At 35.1% G+C, this 22,200-nt stretch overlaps 1 protein-coding gene across 1 annotated transcript in view; it reads left to right on the forward strand.

Annotated features, from left to right (window-relative positions):
- LOC114654724 (E3 ubiquitin-protein ligase RNF180-like) overlaps nucleotides 1-22,200 on the forward strand; it is a 60,784-nt gene that overhangs the window by 6,012 nt on the left and 32,572 nt on the right. Inside the window, exons 3-4 of the mRNA XM_028805464.2 lie at nucleotides 3,665-3,757; nucleotides 4,908-5,849. Coding sequence (XP_028661297.2) covers nucleotides 3,665-3,757; nucleotides 4,908-5,849 — 1,035 coding nt within the window. The remainder of the gene's footprint in view (nucleotides 1-3,664; nucleotides 3,758-4,907; nucleotides 5,850-22,200) is intronic.

Genomic DNA, 22,200 nt, shown 5'->3' on the forward strand with positions numbered 1-22,200 from the left:
ACATCATTAAGCCTTTTGTTAAATATATCACTTGAATGTAGCCACACTGCACTTTTTGTTTGTAGCCTTTCACAGGCTTTCAAAGACAACTTCTCAAAGAGTGATGGTAGTGAAACCTATTCTTAAACTTGGATCACATATTTTTCCAGTACAGAATGACCAACTAACCTTTTAATCTCTCACTTTATCTTTGATCTCTACTAGTATTTCTCCCCATCCCACCTATATCTTCTCCTGCTTGTGTACTCCATTTCAGGCATACTCTTGATAACGGCTTAACAGCCCAAAAATGTTCTTTTCTTCTCCTGCATGGAAAAACCCTGATTTTTCCACTGTCTATTTTACTCAGTTAGTCATACAATGGAACTATACTGTAACTGTCATTAACATCTCAAAGCTTCGGACTCTGTTGTGTTTCTGGGACTGAGGTGCCTTCTGTGGCTAATTTACATGTTCTCCTTTGTTTTTGTTGGTTTGTTCTAGGGATGCTGATTTCCTCAGAAAAAAGAAATGCTTCCTTGTTAATTGGCTACCATGTGTTGCCCCATGTGTGTCAACATGAGTATGCGTTGTATTTTCTGTATTTCATATATTTAGACTGTGTTTCCCTTCTAATATCAATCTCAAAAACAAAAGGAACATTAAATTGAATCATTTATGTGTTAAAGCATATTAATTTACAGCTCTTAAAACAAACAAAAAGCATATTGCTTGCATGTATCATATGTTGTTAATTTCAAATCTTAACATGCTGTCATATGAAAACAGAAGATGCATTTCACATGACTGTCCTTGATCATTTAGTATTATATATTATATTATATATTATTATATATTTAGTATTATATGAAAATAATTAGCACTTATGTTTATGCCTCACATTTTAAAAATATAAGCTTAAAAAGATTGTTTTGTGTTGTTTGAATGATTTTATTACCATAATAATGCAGTATGTTCAGGGTGACTTATAAAAATTACAGTGTGTCACAAACTTGATTACAAGTCATAGCAAGGTTTGGGGCAGCCACCCATATAATTGGTATCCTGACTGCAAAATCCTTAATATGTTACACAGCACTGATGTGCAGAAAACTGAGTCCAAAACAGAACTGAGGGAATAGGGAAAAGGTGGAAGCTTTTAAAGGGGAAGACAGGAAGTGAGGTCAGTGGGGTCGGGCTCATAAGGGTCTTCAACCATAGGCATAGGCTCGAGCCTGGACGTGACATCACAGGGACCGGAGCCGGCAAGGTCTTCTCCCATAGGCTCAGACTCGGAAGTGACGTCAAGAGGGCCAGGTGGAATCTCCTGTGAATGGTCTGCAAGAAAGGGAGAAAAAGAGTCAATGCTCTCTGCCACATCCCGGTCTGATTCGAAATTGACCTTACTCAAGACCTTTAGCTGCCTCCCATGCGCACGTGTGTGACAAGTGAAATAAAACCAAATTGGAAATTGTCAAAAAAATGTCTGTTATTGTTTGACCTGCCACACACATTTTGCTGTAGTACAAAAATTAAGCAAAGACCATCTCCTTTACTTCATCCTTTCATTCATTGTAGTCTAGTGCCTACTTTGTGCATAGCATGTATGTATTGTATAACTTGCCTATCAGTTGAACTTACATGTATTTTAAATGTTTGGGATGATTAGTCAATTTGGAACAAACCCAAGCAAACTTAGAGAAATCTTGTCAAATTTGCACTTGGAAATTAAAGCCTTTCAAGAATTCATATTAATTTATAGTTATTAATTGCAGTTCCTCATAAGAGCTCAGTGTGCTATTCAATAATTGCTAATATGTTATTAATGAAAAAAGTATAAAAATGCAAAATATATTGTTCATCCATCCATCCATCCATTATCCAACCTGCTATATCCTAACTACAGGGTCACGGGGGTCTACTGGAGCCAATCCCAGCCAGCACAGGGCACAAGGCAGGAAACAATCCCTGGGCAGGGCGCTAGCCCGCTGCAGATATATTGTTCAAACATAATGATAGAAGCATTGTACAATATGTAAAACAAACATATACACACACACATCCTGTTTAAACATGGTGGTTTAAAGTCCTGATTCCAACTGTTGTCATGCTTTTTACTTTATGATAGATACTTTGTGAATTTGTTTTCAGACTACAGTGTAATTTTACAGTGGATATAAAAAGGCTAAACACCCCTGCCAAAATCACAGATTTTGTGTAATAAAAAAATAAACCAAGATTAATCCTGTCAGAACGTATTCCAACTTTATTACAAGATTGCAGTCTTTACAAAGAATGTGAAAACCTTCCATTTTGGCAGTTGTGTGTAGACTTTTTATATCCACTGTAGGTATTAATAATATATTCTGAACATAAATTACTAATGTAGACTAGTTTGCGGTTGTTGCCACTTGGATGATTGATAATTAGTGTCATATTCAGTCCATTGAAGCATTTTAAGTTAGGAGTCTGTAAAAACTCATCTCCTCAAATCAGGTTTGTCAGGGATGCTTTTGTGCAATTTATATTTGCATCAGTATATGGAAGGAAATATTAGTTGGTTAATCAAAACTCCTGATACTTTAATTTTCCCAGTTTCTGCTAATGTATTTTACATTTGACTCAACTTTAAGGCTTTTGAAATTAAACTTCTCAGTTGTCAAGCCCCATCACATAAACTTTAATGATCGAATGTTATTTTTTATTCCTAAGTACTATTCAGAATTAGCCATTGAACTGGACTGACTTTGACTGTAGTAATTACCCAAAACTGGAGACTGTATCTCATTCACTCTCCATATTATTCAAATATATGTAGTATGAACAACAGAGAAAGAAAAGAATGAAAAGAAGAGAGTCGGAGGTTTAAAAGGGGGGAAAAGATTTTGGAGACGTCAGGATCGGGAGCCACCAGGGTGCGGAAGAAAGGAGGCAGGCAGTTGGGAGAAGAGCCCCTAGAAAGAGAGTAAGGCTGGCACTCTAATAGCTGAAGAGGGTCACACCAGTTGAACATTTCCTGGGATAGCTGGAGCGACCCAATACTTGTTCACACATAAGGCTGAGGAGTGGCAGTGGGAGTTGAAGGAGCAAGGTGAGGCTCGGCCTGGGGTGATAGCAGTGACCCGAGCCTGTGGAAGAAGGTTGGCTGTGCATGTTGGAAGGACATCTCCTCTGGCTGCAGGATTCCATTCCGGGTAAGCAGAGGAGATGTCAGTTTTTGAAAGGATGCACTGTGAACTGACTTTTAGAAATGTTCCCTGGCTTGGGATTTTAACCTTGTTTTTTAAAGGATATTTATTTATGAATTGTTTTAACCTTCACCATCACATGTATTTTTTTATAGGTATATCAATTGGACTATTTATTTATTTATGCAGATAATTGCACTGCACTGTTTGTTTTGAGACACCTTATGGTTAATAAACACACTGACACTTTTTTTTATTGTTAATAAACACACTACCCCTTGCTGCAGGCATGTGTCCTTATTTGCCTGGCTCATCTTGGTCCATGACAATCAAAGGTTTCGGGTTGGAAAGGCTCCTGGGAGTGACAAGGGAGATTGGAGCCGACCTGGACCATCACTTGGTAGTAGTAGGATCCTAATGATAATCACAATTGAAAAAATCAGAAAATACTCTAGATAAAAGCAAATTCTAATTGCCTTCATTTTGGCCTGTTTTAGAATTCTTTGGATGATAGTGATGCTGCGTTCTGCAGTATTTGGCATGTCAGTGTTGACGCATTACCTGATTGGATGAAAAAGCAAATAGAAGAGGTAAGGTTGTGGTTTATGTATTGATAATTTTTATATTATGTGCAAACTCAGTTTTCAAATGTGAAATGGACTAGTAATTTAAGTTTAATTTAAGTAAATGCTGTGTGAAATTTTAAATTATGTTTTGTTCTCGTTTTAATCGTTGTTAAAATCTATAAAAAAAACACATTATTATTATTAGTGATTTCAATAATCTGAAGATACTGACTGATTTGGTTGTACTATGGTAAATTTTAAATTAAGTCCTTAAAATCTTTAACAAATATCTAATATACTGTAAGACATGCTTCAATGAGGCATAGAAACCAACAGGAAATACAAAACAAAATTTAAAAAAACCTTGTACACATGCCTCTGGTAATACACTGGGTCAGCTTTGACTAAAATTTTGCTATAGTTTTTTTACAGTTATTAAGAATTAAACTCTTATTTTAATAAGAAACTCAAACCTGATACTTTAGTTTGTAGAAATCATCTGACAATTTTTTCTTAAAAAGGTAAATACAGATTAGTTAATTGTGTATTGTTCAAAGCTAGTTCCACTGTACTCTATCTGAAAATAGCAATAATTAGCTCCTGGGACACTGTAGATGTCAGATGTAAAGAATAGTAAATGCATAATTCTCATTTGCTTTGGAAAACCTGCTACTGATATAAATGTTTTAACTACTAGATTTTAAAAGTATGCCATAAGTCATATACCATATATTGGGGCACGTTTTCAATAGTTTAAATAATTATACCAATACTTTCTTTTTTTAATCTTTTCTTGTATATGTACAGTATGTCTTGTTATTTTTACAGTATTACAATGTTAATCATGCTTTGTTAAATTGTGTGTTGTACTCTCAGATGGTTTCTGCTTGGTCAGTTTTGTTTATGGCTAACAATTAATGTAGTTTAATGGCTTATATAGTATGTTCTTGCTGATTTGCCCACATTTAGTTAATATTCAAAATTGTGCTTGAAAACTAAGAATAATTTGGATCATGATAGTTATTCAGTGTTTTGCTGAGTAACTACCTCTGAATAAAAAAAAAAAAATAAAAAAAAAGCTGACATTGTCAGTTAAAAAGAGGTTTATCTGGTTGTTTCATCAGTTTTTATTTTCTTTTCAATGGGAGTGTTGTTCCTTCTTTCTTTTCTGTAGGCCCAGTGGACAATTGGGAAGCTGAAATGCCAACACTGTGGGGCTCGCTTAGGGGGCTTTAACTTTGCCTGTAGCTCAAAATGTTTTTGTGGCCAAGACAGAATTGTACATGTGTGTAAGAGAAGGGTTGACTATGATGAAAAGGTTTTGTTGCCTATTTTAAACCCTTCAGAGAAGCGGACAGTTTTAAAAGAGAATACGTTACAGGATCCCCAAAGCTTGGACAACGGCATTAAAGTTAGGCCACAAAGGTTAAATAGAAATATGTTTACTCATGCTGTAGGATTTAATAATGAAATAAGAGAGATGACTGAACCACTTTGCCTTGAGGAAAGATCATGCAACAGGGATTTCAAAGGCCCTAATTTGCCAGCATTTTCTGTGGATTCATGGTTAGCTAGTACAAAATATGCTGTGAGAGCTACACATAGAAAAACTCATAGCTTAGATTATATTAACAGAGATGATTATGACTGTTCTTCTGATGGTTCTTTTAAGACTTCTTTTCATGGATCATCTTTGTCTAACTTATTGGTCAAAACGTCACAACCGTACAGTCAGAAAGCCACTTTGACAGAAGTAAGTACTACAGGATCTCTTGATGCTTATGCAAATAGAAGCAATTCTGTCACAGTTTCTGAAACTGACAGACTTTTAAGTCAGATGAATGTGGATGTGGGAGATGCATGTAGCATCACAGTGCATCCTTCAAGACATTTTGCTGAACATGCTGTAAATGTGACAAGACAGTTGCCTTCAGAATGTAATACTGAGGATGAACTGGAAGTAGAACATATCACTTCTAGTGAAAGCCTTGGGCTAGCTGCTCCATCAACATCTTTAGCAGCGGAAAAGAAGTTAAGCAAGAGGGAAAAAAATAAGCAGAAAAGCATAAGAAGAAAACAACGCAGAAGAGAACGTTGGATTCTGGATCAGAAAAAGGTATGGCTCTATTTAAGATGTACCTTTTAAAATAACTTGTATTAATACATTTTTAGCGTTTTGTTTTTGCTTTTTTAAGAATGCATAGAATAGTTTTCAGATGTTCTAGGGCAACCAAGAAACCAATTTTAAAGCTAGTTTCCTGGGCAGTAATTATACTATATGTTAGCATGTTAAAATAGATTTATAACATTAGAATAAACCTAAATAAACATTGAAACAGTAAAAAAAACCAACCAGCATTTGTTGTGTTTTTTAAAAAAACAAAGTCATTATTTACATGACTTTCCTTAGAACGTAACCCTAAAGTAACTGCCTTTGGCACACAGCTTCATAATTTTATTCTGTTCAATGGTTAATTCTAACAGGCATCTTGTAGGATATGCCATAACTCCTTTGTTGACGAGGCTGCTTTTTCTTTTTTCCCAATCCATCTGATTCCAGACAGCTTCAGTTATGCTGAATTGGGGCTCAGTGCTGGCCAATCTAATCCCATTTATGTTCCATCTGCAAATTACTACTCAAAGTAATTCTTAAATATTTACAATGTGTTTTGAGGTCGTTATCATACTGAAAGATTAAGCTTTTGCAAGCAAGTAATTTTTTTTCGGAAGGTACAGTATGATAAGTCAAAATCTGTCTTATTTTTCAGCTGTTATGATTATGTTATTTGGCTTGGTCTCCTATGCTATTAACTGAAATGCATCCCCTGACCATGGCAGAGTTGCCACCACACTTCACCAGTCTTTACACACAGGCATCAGTGTACTTATTGTCAACTGTTATAATATATTTAAATCTTTTTGATATTAAAATTTTTAATTTTGACACATCACTCTATAAGGATTTCTGCCACTGGTTGTTGCCAAATGCTTTATAATCTTTGCAAACTGCAGTCTTTCTCCATGTTTCCTTTCTTTTAAGAATAATTTTTAGCAGCAGTATGTCATGCAAGACTCCTTGGCATTGGTGTCAGGTGACTTTACCCAATACAAACTCTTCACTGGATTTCCTTGTGTCTTTTAACCCAGTGAGCTTGAATGCATCAGTGGTAATATGTTTTTGATACACATTTTAAGTGTTATTCATTAAAGATTGGTGTGAGAGATTATTATGATGCTTTCATTTTCATGTAAAAGCAGAGTTGTACTGTTCTAGGGAGGAGAATGTGTTCCATTTGGGGGGGGGGGGGGGGGGGGGGGGGGGGATATTTTTAACAAAATGTTTCCTTAGAGCTGATGAACATCATCAGTGCATTTAACTTTTAATGAAATTGTGCCTTATTTTTTAATTTACTTGCTTTTGTTTTGCCTTTAGAGTTGATGCACGTCAATTCTTCTTTCTAGATAGAAATGCTATTTATTTTGCTTTTACTAATCAGGTGTGAGTTGTAAACATTTTAACTTGTTTCAGCTGAAAGTTAGAAAGACAGACAGATTTCTTTCCATCCATCCACCCATTTTCTAACTCATTTATGGAGTTATTGATCATTGGGAGCAAGTGCCAACCCAGCAGTACTGAGCACAAAGCATTTAGCAACATTGGATAAGGTGTCCCTCTGTGGTTGTACAAACCTATACACATATCTACACAATTGGGGACAATTTAAAGTTACCAATTAACCGAACCTTAGAAGAAAACTGTGATACTAAGTGTAAAGCTCATGAAGACAAAGTAAATCAGACAATCATTGCCAGTAAATAGTTGCAGCAAACAAATATCAATAAAAATCAAGACATTTTTCAAGCCAAGTGTCTATAGACTGTGGAAATGGATAGTCTACAGTGCTAATGAAAATGAGCTACACTTTATATTCATTACAAAATAAAATTCAACAGCCATTGTTTCAAACATTACACATTCCCCAGACATTTGTGTGGCTTAGCACATAATGCTGCTTAACTGCAGCACAGAATCACAGAGACATGCAGGTAATGGATTTGCTGAAATGGCTTACTTAACTAATAGAAACTAATTAGCAAATAAACTTTGTGGTACTCATTGGGTTTTTGAAGGAAACGTGAGTGTCCATCAGTACAAAAAATAAAATGTTATGAATATAGTAGTGAAAAAAAACCAAATTGCACATATTGAATGATAAGACTGACTGTGTTGAAGTCTTCAGTTATGAGTACATTACAGCAGTTAAGGCCAGTCCTATTCTGAACGGGTATGTTGGCGTAAATAGTAGCAACCATCTAAACATCTAAATGTGCCTTGAAAATAACATAGCAAATTCTGTTTTTAAACAAATTCTTTTTGAACTTGTTGAAAACTTTCATTTCAAAAAGATTGCCTCTAAGCAGGGTGCCCAACTCCAGTCCTGGAGGGCCGCAAAAACAGATCACTAATTAAGAAAAGGGTTAGAATGAAAACCTGCAGCCACTGCCTTAAAGGGAAAAATGTAAAGAAGAAGAAAGTTGGAAAAGTAAAACATCACTAGTACTCGTTTGTGACATTTTAAATTTTAATTGATTTGTTTTCCCCATTAAATGTTACTTTACCACAAATGTTACTAATCAGCTAATGGTTCTAGTTTGCAAAGATGCAAGCCTATATCTAACATTAACATAAAATTCTTCAACCCATCATCAGACACAAGTAAGGAAGCAATCTCAGATGGTGCAGCAGTCCATCACAGGGCCAACAATTCACACACAAACCTATACAGACATAGGAAAACAAGAAAGCACAATGCAGACAAAGACTGCACACTGTATTTGAACCCAGGATGGTGGGTATATAAGCCAGTACTACTACCACTGCACCTGTGTTTTTACACTTGATAAAGTATTGTGACACTGAAATTAAGAATATAAAGACTTCGCACAGACAAATATCAGGCATGGGATTCAGATCTAGGAAGCTGAAGCAGTAGGCAACTGTACCAAGAACTGAACTGCACCTTTGGAATGCTTTTTAATACATATCGTAAAAGCTATTGTTGTATACCTGTCAAAATTATTTTGAACACACCTCATTTGAAAGTGACTTCCTTGCATGTTCTCCCTGTGTCTACATGGGTTTCTTCCGGGTGCTCCGGTTTTCCTTGCCACAGAGACATGCAGGTTAGGTAAATTGGCAATTCTAAATTGGCTCTAGTTAAAAAAGAAATAAAAAGAGCTTTAATTTCACAAAGGCTACTTTTGGGGGAAAAATGACAAACAGCAAAGCAGGTTAATACTTAACCAAGAAAATTAATGGCACCAAATGTTTTTCCAGTTATTTATGACTTAGTAGAAAAAGGATCCACTGATTTCAGTTATATTATTACTAATTATGTATTAACATCATTGCCACAACATAAAGAGCCTCTGCATCTTATGTATATTATAGGACATCCTAGAATATATATTTTTAGAGGACATCCTAGAATATTGTTCATAACGGGGTAATATACATTGTAGTGTTTTTAAAGCCTGTAGTAAAAAGAGAATTAATGCTTCCTCTGCCATTACCTTTCTCTAAGAAGCATGGGCTTCAAACTGCAGCTTTCACATACTGTATATTTGTATAATTCATATTGTGTTTGCATAAAAACAGAAACATGTTAACCTTTTTTTAATGCTTTGTATAGATTTTTTCAGTTAGTCGTTAATTTAGTTCTGAAAAGCTTTTTTTTTTCTTTTACAAACACTGGGAAATACCACCAGATGGCACCAGATTTCCTTTACCTTTGGGGAAAAAAAACAAAAAAACTTGTATTCACCTCAGTCTTTGTACATTTTTACAATAATCATATGGATATTCTCTATTATAATACAATACTTTTTGTCATTTTTATTACAATTTCAAAGACTAAAATATTATATCTTAAAGTTATGTATTAAATATTGCCATTTTAGTTCAGAGCAAAGAACAATTATGGGATATATTAAACCACAGATAAACTGTATAATGCAGGAAAGAGGCTGACACATCTTAGCAAAATACTTTCTATTTAGGAACAAATTCAAATTAAGGACAGAGTGGAGGTCTATAATTATTACATCCTCTGATTCACCCAGCATTTTCCCTTAGCTATGGATAGAATTGACTTTTTGTTGGCAGCTATATATTTAAGATTACTCATTGTTCTCATGGTAGTTATAGTTAAACTTTTGGTTGTGCTGTTCTCAGTTGCTGCCTGCATATTCTAAGACTACTGATTGACAACCATTTGCTGCAATCTGTTGATGTATTGTACCAATAAACTAAAAGATTCCAGCTTGTTGTGATTCCTTCAAATTCCTTCAATTTCGTTGTTCCTTTGTAAAAGTGAAGATGTATCTTCTTTATCTTCTCCATAGTGTTGGTATACTGTATTTAGATAAGCAAGACTTGCTATCTGAAACTTAAACTCAGTGCAAGAACAATTACTCATTGATTTTTCAAATTCTTTAAAATTTCTGTAGAGAAACAAATCAACTAAGTGGCACTTTGTATGCATTACATGCTGATGGATTGACATCTGTTTGACATAAGTTACTTTTGTCTGCATACATCTACAAGCTCTGTGCTACAGAACAGAGTGTAATGTAAAGCAAATGTAACATAACTTTTGTAAATGAATGAAATGATTTAAATGAATTTCAGGGTCATAGTGACCCGCAGCCTATGTCAGCAGCACTGGGTACACAGCAGGACTCATCCCTGAGTGAGGTGCCAGTCCATCACAGGGGACATTCATACTCACATAAGGCCAATTTGGAATTGGAAATTAATGTAATATATATGGAGAAAAATCCATGCAAACTTGTGCAAAATATGCAAACTCAACACAGATGATGACCAGTTTTATTGCATTTGATCCCAAGAGGCTGGTTCACAGTGCCCCTTGATAAAGTAAACAAACTTTGGAATTAATATTCTCATAATTGCATACCTTGTAAGCCAACTTCAGTCCAATTCAAGTTTGAAATTAACTGCAACTCATCATAGTAGTATTGGGTACAAAGCAGGATCTAACCCTGTATAGTGTGACAGTTTTTCATAAGACCCATTCACACAGGGCCAATTTAGAGTTGCCAGTTAATGTAACCTGCATGTCTTTGGGAGTATGAGAGAATGTATACAGTCCACATAGAAAACAACTGGGCACAAGATTCAAAAGCAGGATGCTTGCTTGATCCATGAGAAAGGAGCACCAACTTAAAAAATGAAATATTCTCATTAGGTCCAACAATTATTACTGTTAATGAAACAGTTGTATAAGCCTCAATAGCAGCCTCACCAGCAGATCTGAAAAAGGTTAATTTTACCTACCCTGAGAATTTTAAGAAAGCTTGCATTTTATATTCACAACAAACACTCTGTAACCTTGGCATTAATAATTTCTCTAAGGTATATGTGGGAGTGGAGGTTGATTTAGACTGTTTGCAACTTATATGACAAAGAAAACATTCTAAATTTGTTTCTGAATTTAGTTGTAGTCAAAAACCTGAAATTACACTGAAACTAAAGATACTTAATAATTCCAGTCATTATCTTTCCAGTAATATTTGAATTAAATGTGGAAAGCTGATAAGAGTTTAATTAGCTTCTCTATATCATACACTGGATTATTAGTTTTTTTTATTTATTTGTTTTTACTGTAATATTAACACGGGAAAACAAATCTTGGCTGAAAACTCTGAAAACTGTTACTGCCAAAGATAACATATGTAATGTTATGTGGGTTCAACCAAAGCATATAAATATTAAACTGTTTCAGAATATCTACAATAACAAATAATATTGCTAGAATTACTGTGCATGAAGAACTTCTGTTTTTCTTCTTATTTTTCTAAATTCAAGGAGAGGAATTACTAATTTTAGCATTGACTTCATCCTGGAAAGAGCTGTTTTTACTTGTATTAACTTTAGGTTTTGCACAAAAATGCTCACATATGCTATAAGAAATACAGGCAGGAAAAGCAGAAATTTTTAATTATTCATCAGATTATAACAAATGATTTTAACTACTGTTCAAACAGCAACTTACTTGAAGCAGTCAGTCAGACTTCCTGATTTGCTTCCTGCACTAACCAAGCTAAATGTTAAAACATTTAGCTATTTTATAGACCTAAATACTCACTCAACATTTCCATGATTATTGCAAAATGAGAGTGGTGGGGTTGGGAGCTGGAAGAGGAAGCCAAACCAGTACTCAAGTAAAAGAGCTGTTACTGAAAATAATATAAAATTAAATAACAATTTTAAGTAATGTTTAATGCATTGTACACAAATCAACTTGTTCTTTAACTGCTTATGAATTTTTCCTAATGGCACAGCTCTGTGCAACTGAAAATACACACATTTCACACCAAGTGAACTTAGAAGTTCTGTCTTTAACATATAGACCTCCCTAAATGATAACTTAAGCACTGTGATCCACACACCTAGAAAGTCAACAGTCTTTTTCTTTATCAGTCAAGCTCCATGGTGCTCAAACGTTTTGGACCAAGTACCACCAATTCACATAAACCATACAAAATGTCAGTGACCAGCATGATTATGCATGCATCCACATTTTCACAAGCTCTAAACTCTTATCGTGACAAGTTATAAGGACACATGCAAATGGATTTCTTAATCCACAAATAGAAACACATCTCCAGTAAGATACAATTTCTGGTCATAACTGCAATTAACCTCTAGTACATGAACAAATAATAATGCACTTACCGTTTCAGTGAAAGGGAGTGACCTGTTTAGCTGAGCATAATTATACATTCTCGGGGACAAGGTCATTAAGCAGATTTGGCTAATCTATTTTGTGGTGATAGTCTTAATTGCCATGAGGACAGAAAAATCTTTCTCACAAAGGTGCAGATTTTGTCATGCAAAATGCTTGCTATACCTGTATACTGTGGAATTTTACATGCAAGCTACTGCCTTGCATCTATAGGTAGCCAGAATAACTGAAAATAAGTTTTATGATGCAATAGTCTTTAATGAATATGATTGCTTGTTGAATCTCATTGTTGTGAACATTTAGATCTACTTCCTATGATTATTTTGAAAATCTTTTGACATGCTTGTTTTGACTATTTTAAATATAGTTTGTAAAAATTTTTTACACTTTTCTCCGAATACATACTGCTGTTATTACAGTAAAAAAAACATGCTTTTTAGAAACCACTTAATAGGAAATAAAGAAGTTGACAATCTGAAGAAATGATTTTATTTCTAGCAATTAAATACTTTTAGTCACTGGGATTGAAATTACTGTATTATTGAGATTTTAATATATGTCATGAAATTAAATAATTAAAAGCAAAATTTTAAAGCTCTTGCCTTTCCCCCATCTCCTAACAGGTATGCATCTTGTTGACATTGTTGTCATGTTCAGCAGTTCATAGCTGTATTCACTGTTACCACTTGCTAAATGTGACCTCTTCAGAATCCCATAGCTTAGGGCCTTACTATGTCTAACTGACTTTGATTCTGGCATCGAGAACCACTATTACAGAAGAATCACATTGAGTGTTTTTGCTACCTTCTCTAACTGAGCTCTGAGACTCTTCAACTGTTCACCCTCGGTTAGGTGTTAAATCCTGCAATTCTCTGGGGAGTAGACAGTCATTCTTGAATTTTAGGATGCAATTTAAGCAGCTGGCATGCCTTTTTAATTGTGTTGCATTGCTTGTTGCCATAGGCAATATAGTCTGCCCTTGTGGAAGAGTACACATTTCTTCAAATAAATTGACAGAAAACTCCATCCAAAGACATGTAAAAACAAATGATAATTTATTCCATCACCTCTTCAGCAAACAATATGTTTGAAACAGAGTAAAACTAAATAAAGAAGGCATCAATTTTGTTTTTGTCATAAACGTCTTGAAATAATGTACTGTGCAATTTAACAAAACAAAATATCACTTTTACAATATAGAAGCTGCAAAATAGCAATAGTACATTTTATTTATATAGTACCTTTTACTAACGCAAACCACTACTGTCGTAATAAAAATATTTAAATATAATATTTAAACATATTATTTAACCTGAACACAATTGTTGAGCCGTCATTAAGTCTGAGTTTTGAATTTTCAAGTGCATTATGTGATTTTTTCATTTTTTTTCTCTTTCTCTGAAAGCTGACCTTGCTGTAAGCTGAAGTGACTTATTCTATATTGCTTCTTACAGTTACAGTTATAATTGGCTAGTGAAAATCGTTCACAGTAGTATGGGGTACATTACAGATTTTAAGCATTTCAGTGTGTGTAACCCAGTGTGTAACAAACATAGCAAAATATGTTAGAATTAACCAGAAGAGAATGAGCTGGGGGATTCGGTAATAACAACAAATTAAAACAGGCAACTGTGAGTTGTTTCATGCAAATCATGTTTCTAATTTTGTTGACAAAAATAACATCACACTTGTTTTAGTTGTTTTGTTTTATTACATAACACATCGCTTTTAAGCCTTGTGTGAAGGTGACAAAGAGATATATTTGGCTGGCTGCTTCCTACACCTCCATCTCCAAGGGCAAATACTAAAGTCATTGAAACAAACTTCAAATGCAATTTGAATGTATTCAGTTTTTTGCTTTTTTTTAAATAAGTACCTTTATTTTTTGTGTAGATAAAAAAATCAACACCAAATTATAGGACACAGTATAACTTTTTTAGTTTTTTCACACCCTTTATATATTTTTTTTGTAAATATACCTGATTTTAAAGATTTTTTAGAGTAAATCATGTATACAAGTGAGCAGATTATGGTACCAATAAAACACATCAAACGTCACTGTTCTCTGATCATCTCAAGTGCTGCAAGCTTCATTCCGAACTGTATGATACATAAAACTGTGAGAGAAGCCTGTCTCTTGTGTGTGTTTATAGACTGCCACCCTGGCCTTGGATGTCTTTGTCTAGTGCTGCTTCCCTTTTGTTTTTATGTACTTTTGATTCTTTTGTAACATTTATGAATAAGTTCAGCAATATTTCGATACGTTTTTCAAAATTATCCTGTCTGTTTTTCTGAACCATTTAAGTTCAGCCCAACGGTTCAAAAGCCTTTCCAAGCAGCATTGAGAGGAAAGCAATCTCTTATTCTATTGCTGGGCACACTTCTCCATATTGTTAATCACCTACACACCTTGACTTTCATTGATAAAGGCACAAGTGGAAATTAAACTATTTTTACACAAGTGTTAACAATAACACTGCATGGAAGATGGGAACCCTTTAATTTAGTAGATATGCCTGTCTGTGGAAGTGGAAGGAAAAGTCACTTTAACGTAAAAACATGAAAACATTCCTCAGACAGTGACCATGCTTGCGGTTAGAATGAGGCAGTGTAAAACAGTGTCCATTTCAATTTCCATGCTATCTGCTATGTAACCGATTTGCAGCTAATCACAAAAGAAAACACAATGTAGTGAACCACCTGGTACTCCACCTTTTGATAGGCTACATCCACACTACTTGGATTTACTGTTAAGAATTCAGACCTTGTTTTCACCTTTTACCTATACTACCCTGGCATTTTTAACCTCTGAAAATGGAGACTTTTGAAAATCTTGTCCAGAGCTTTATACTTCTGAAAATAATGCCTTGGCATTGCAATATGGATGAGTGAAAACATAAAGACTTTAAAAATGAATACTCGAATTGAACTCTGATTTGTTTGTGCTAATTACGTAACCCTTCCCTAGTAGGATCATGAACATTACAACCTGATGGGTCACCCTTCATAGAAGAAAATCATATTTCCACATAGTGGACATAGAAGAGTTACTTTTTGTGGCCCTTGATGTGTTACTAACCTGTATGCTTCTAAATTGTGTTTTGTAGTTTGAATTCTGCAAACACATGCAAAAGGAAAATATTTTACCAGTTGCTACAGTATTTGGATAAATCCCGTGGCTGGTTGTGTTACTATCCTTCCAAGGATTTTTCTGCACAATGCATGCATGCCCAGGGTAGACGGACTACATCATATCTGTTTTCAGACATTTTAATGTGGACAGAGATACTTTTGTGAATTCTAGGGTGGCTGGAGATTGTTTTCAGTTAAAGAAGAAATGATGTTCTTAAAAATGAGAAAAGAATGTAGGATGTTTATAAAACAGCCACTTGCAATATGGTTTAGCAGCTTAAATACTCAATTTCATGTTTATATTACTATCAAGCAGTATTAAATCAGTGCTTTATTAAACAGTAGTAACAGCAAGCAATGTTCATAATTAAATACATGGATTAGAGAAAAATAAAGCATATACTTTAACATTTTATGGAATAAAAACCATAAGCATTATAGTGCCAGAACAATCATGTTAAAACCATTACCCACCATACAGTTGAGTCACTAGGTTAAAAACTCTGAAGCTTAAAGTATTTATGAAGAGTATGAAAGTTGGTTGTGTACATCTTCAGAGTATTTACCAAGAATGTTAATTCCACCTATTTGTGGTTGTAGTGTGCCCATAAATGTATTGAAAGGCACAGTTAAATGCATTGAATAATTATTACTGTTTTTACTTTCTACTGTCAAAACTTATTCTGAATTTTTTCTGTGTGTATATAAGCCACACATGTAAGATAACCTGGTATTCTTGTGACATCAACTGTAAAGGAGATCCTAATCCACTATGACATGGCTTCAATATTGGAAAATATTGTCTCTGTTGTTTATTTGCCAAACTATTCATGACAATCATATCTTGAACAACAGCATCAAGTGCTGCATCATATGTTGTTGATACTTCTTCAAACTAGGAAATACAGAGACTTTACATGCCTTGACTTTATTAACAAAAAGCTCTTTATCTTTTTTGTCTCTTCATAACAGCGATCTTGTCAGAGATGTCAGAAATTGTCAAAAAGAGCCCCTGCAGTTTTATATTTACTTGTGAAAATGTGTCAGCCAAATAGGCTAATTTTGCTAACAATACTAGATAGTCAAAGAGACTTGCTAAGTAAGGTTTTTGCTCTGTAATTCAGAGTGCAGTTAGCAGAGTCTTATGAGCACTTTACCCCTTAACAACCATCTCACTTTAATATGAAACAAAAGTTGCACATACAGTATTCACTACTTATTTCATTACACAGTACACTAAACAGTTGTGAGTTGATAAAATTCATAACTTTTAACAACAAAGTCCTCTGCATTTTCTAGATAGTCTAGCCCTCATGGTGGATACTGCAGCGTCTTCTTCATCTGCTACGATCTGTCTACTGGAACCACACTGCCATGTGACCCTGTCATTGCTTACATAGCATCTGTACAAACTCCACCACATTATTTTCAGTCAATAGTATTCTCTTTGCTAAAAGTATCCTGAATCTGAAATGTACTGTGTGTTCTTCAGAAGTTTGGGTTAGTAGCAATTTGTACAACAAAAAATCCTAATAGATCAAACTCTCAAACTCATGCCTTACATAAACTAGCAAAGACAGTGATGTTTGTTGTCTGATCCAGCTGTAGCGAAAAGCATCTGCTCATTTTAATACACTCTATCAGTGTACTTTTGCATCATATGCCATATAATTTATTCTGTGAATGACTGTGTAATTCAAAATTGCACTTTTTAACAGCTTTTTCTGCACACATAATGTATGTCAGCTCCTTTGCTAATGGTAAATAAAGTGTTTTGTCTTGGTAGAGTAATATATTGCTCTACTTTCCCCTATTGTATTATTAATATGTAGCCTTTGTCAGAATGCCTAATCTCATAGACTTACCACTGTTTATAAGGTATTATATTATATTAGTCATTTAGCCCGTTACAATAACGGGCGCTAGAACAGTAGTGCATAAACATTAGTAGGAACAGTCTATATTAAATGGCAAGGGACTTTGACCTCATTCTTTTTGTTGGTCGTATTTTTCTTTCTTTCAGCCTTTCTTTTGTTGATGTTTACTTGCTGAGCTGACCGTTCTTCGTGGGCTGCCGCCATGTATTGTGTGTCTTTAATTTTCTGTGACAGTAATACTGTCTTGTATGGCTCTATTCAATAAGGGCGCGCACAAAAAGGCGAGCTTCAAAAGGGCGACCTCAATTGAGCGCAGTGTGCCCTTATTGAAGGACGCCTGTGCGCGCCCTTATTGAAGGATACCGTCTTGTACGTCCGCTGGCTTGTACGTCCGTAATATAGCTTTAATTTTCTCTGGCGGTAATACAGGTGTGCGCGTCGGTAATATGCCTTTAATCTCCTCTGACAGTAATACTGGCTTGTATGTGGCTGTAATATGCGTCAATGTATTGTGTACCTTTAATTTCCTCTCGCAATAATACTGGTTTGTATTTCCGTAAAATGCCTCTAATTTTCTCTGACAGTAATATCGCGCACTCACCGTGCCCCGCGCATGCGCACTTCATCAGAAGACACCCACACACGGACACCTGGACACACATAGGGATTTTATATATATAGATAACTTATCCCCACCTTCCCTTCTATATCTATAGGCAATTAGGTGTAGTAAAAAGACAAGCAGGAATTAAGTTACACATAAAACAATGTATTATTGGTAATATTCATAAATAATAACAATATGCAAAGTACATTTGAATATTGGCAACCATACAACCTGATTAAATGGTGATGTGTAGTTTCAGGCAGCACACAGACTTGTAGTTATTTAAAATATCTCTAGTTAAGGCATCATTGGTGCTTAACTTTCTTCAGAACAGGCCGCAAGCCTGTTCAATATGACTGCTAAGCTGTGCTCTTCATTGTGTTGTCTTCATCATCAGAGGTTATTAAGAGATGCTTCTTTCAGATGTTTGTAAGAGAGAGAGAATGTGTTTGAACAAGCAGATTTATAGACTCTCTGTCCTACCCCTACAGCCAATAGGGCATCATAGTACTTAAAGGCCTCTGAGACAAGCCAATTCCAAACAAGCATACCTCAGACCAATGGGGAAATAGAACATCTTAATACCTGCCATCCCCCAAAACCATTTGTTGAGCTAAAGTTTGCCAGTTAGGCAACCTGGCTTCCTTGCGGGGGGGTTGAAAGACTCTAGCAGAGAAACACCCGTGTCAAGCACCCATTTCCCCCAACTCTGTCGTAAAATTCAAAGAGACTCAGTCGTAAAGGGGGGGCAAACACGGATGCCTCTCACCAAAGTAACACTAAATTACATTGCTTTGCCTAAATTACAAATAAAGACATACAAAATATTTATCAAGTTATATGCAAAATCTCACATCACAACATAAAGTTCTTCACCAATATTGGGGGTTTACCAGTCTCAGCATTACGCAGGCTATCATGGTAGGACATTTTGGAAACTGGAGTAGAACTGACATTTGTGGTAGACTTTTACTGCTTCAGATCTTTGGGTTTTTTTTTTTTCTTTAACAAAAAATCAAACAGCCTAACCTTCAGGAGAACCTTGTGTTGTGAAGTGCCATTTCAGATATGCATGCATCCTACTTTTATTGCTCAGAATATCACAACAAAAATACACTATAGCTTTGGCTCTTCCTTTGTCACTGTGCAAGTAAATGTTTAATATAATTGTGATTGTACAGTGCCCTCCATAATGTTTGGGACAAGGACACATTTCTCCTTGATATACCACTCTGCACCACAGTTTCAAATTACACATGAAATAGTTTAGTCGTGATTAATATGCACATTGCAGACTTTAATTTAAAGGGTATTTACATACCTGTCAGTCACATCAAGAAGAAATTACAACTCTTTTTTCTACATGGTCCCCCCATTTCAATGCACCTTCATGTTTGGGACACATAAATGGTATACATATTAAAGCAGTCATATGTAGTAATTTGTTGCATGTATGTTGCATGCAGTGACTGCTTCAAGTTTGCGATTCATGGATGTCACCATGTGCTGAGTATCTTCTCAGGTGATGCTCTGATAAGCTTCTAATGCTGCCATCTTCAGTTGCTGTTTGTTTCAAGGACTTATCCTCTTAAGTTTTCTCTTTTGCATATGGGAGACATGTTCAGTTGGATTTAAATCAGGTGACTGGCAGATTAACTTTGAAAAAATCCTGTGTTGCCTTAGTAGTATGTTTGGGATCATATAGCAGTGCTACAGTTACATCATAATAAAAAATAATAATATTTCATTCACTGTGTACTGAATGTAGAAATGCAAACCTATTGTCATCAGCAAATATATGACAACAAAGTTATTTGGTGACAGTCTTGATTTGAAAAATGTTTTGGAAGCAGATAATTTATTTACAGAATTACTATTAGCATGTTTAATCATAGATTCCATCAATGTGGCCTTATGTGAAACTCAAACTATAACCTGGAATTTATAAAACCTGAACATGATGTGAATGTCTTCTTATACATTTGTATACTAAAAACTATGCATGCAGTTTTCTTTTTTGGAGACCACAAAACATTCCTGTTTGTGTCACATTCACTACACATATACAAATGGAAATATAAGGAGTCACAAGCCATAGCTGCAATTGCCATACTACAGGACTTTGCTAATGGTGCATTATGCAGACTGTTGTGTTCTGAGTGATTGGGTAATCTTTTCCACACTTCTGTGACTCATGAGGTGTTACTAGCTACAACAAGCAGTCTTTATGGACATCTGCCAGCAGCTGCCTTCTACTTTTGAGAACTTTCTTACACACACTCTGAGTGGAGGTGCAGGTTCTCTCTGTGCTTGGGTTTCTTTGTGCAGTGAACTTTTAGAGAGAGCTAACAGGTAACGAGTATCTCAGCCTAGTATTATGAAAGAATGCAATTTGCATGTCTCCATAGTTCTTCAGTTTTATCATTTTAAGAGAGTTAATCTTGCATGGTTTTGTGTCGTTTATATGGCATTTTATCTTACCATATGAGGGTACTTAAGAGTATTCTGCGAAAGATGATGTCCTTATTGGTCTGTGCACAATTTTAAGATTTACAGAAATTTTGTAAAATGTTTATATAAACATTTAGAAAATAATCATATTTTCAAATTTAGGGGTGTATTTTACATACATTTTTATAAATGAAGCCTCTTGATTTATAGAGTTTTGATAAATGAAAACATTCTGATAGATGTCAGTGTTTCCTAGTTCTTTACATTAATATTGTGTTTGGATTTTAATTCTGATTGTATCAATTAAGCATATGCATTTACATAATTAACTAATACAAAATTCAGAATCATTATCCATAGAGTACTGTGGTTGCCCATGTCTCTGTTCAAACTGGGACAAAAGTATAGCAGTACATAGCAAAGCCTCTGGAATCTGACTGAAAGTGACTTTTCTTGATCTCGATGGAGGGATTTGTTAGTTAGACATACAATCTAGCTTAAAAACTTAAATCAAGGTGACTTGGCAGTAGTGTTGATCAGCAAAATTCACTAAAGCTTTATTTGAATATTTATCTGAATATTTTTGTGAAAATTTATTGTGTGGCATGCTTATAAAAATGTTTTTCCCCTGCACCCTATGATTCTTTCATTGTGACTTCACAGAGCCATAGCAATGAGCAAAAGCATGAGGAGGAAAAATAAACAAACTATACTTTTCGGTTTGAGAGAGTTGAGTACTTGTTATTGAATCTGGGATGTGGGCAGGTCTTTGTGGATTCATGCTTCCTGGTCCTTTTACCACAGTCTGCATAAAATGTTGCTATTCTGATAAGGTGGTTCCAGGGTGTTGGTGATTAATGGCCTCACAACTCAAATCAAGTTCATATCCACAATAATTGGACCAGCATAGCTGAAAGACACTTCCGTAGTCCTTGGGGATAGTTCAAAGACTATTTCACCATTATCACTCAACAGTAGTTCATTTTGACTTTCCCCATTGATCTCAGTGCCTTTTGTGGAAATGTTTGGGAGTTCTGCGAAATCAGTAGGGTTTGCAATGCTGTTCAGCATCCTCCTCCTTCTATACCAAAGGACATTCATGGGATAGGCACCTTTGAGTCTCATTTCACATGATCCGCATGCCTTCCTCATAGTATACACCCTGTAGCAATACTCTTTACATTTACATAGCACTTTTCTCACTACTTAAAATGCTCTCCATGCAAAGAGGAGGCAGGACCGAACCCATGATCTCCTTACTGTGAGGCAGCAGCTCTACCAGCACCCATGACTTTCCAGGAAGCTTGCTTGCCTGCCATATACTTACTCTCTCATCATTTTTTCAAAAAGAAAATTTTTGCCCCACATCAAAAAGAATTCAATAAAAATGAAAATAAAATATTCATTAACAATCATTGGTGAAGCTAATCTGCACCTTTGGTATTTGGAAAGGAACCCAGCCACAAATTTTAGGAGTTTTTCCTTTATGAAATAGACTTGTGCCACGATACTGTACAAGTGTATGCATCTATCTAGTAGTATAATATTATTAAAATTATGCTGTTGGACTGTACTTGGCATTCAGACCTTTCTAATTACTTGCCATTGCAGTAATAAGATTTGCAATAA

This window comes from Erpetoichthys calabaricus, chromosome 7 (genome assembly GCF_900747795.2).
Source record: "Erpetoichthys calabaricus chromosome 7, fErpCal1.3, whole genome shotgun sequence".
Lineage (NCBI taxonomy): Eukaryota > Metazoa > Chordata > Cladistia > Polypteriformes > Polypteridae > Erpetoichthys > Erpetoichthys calabaricus.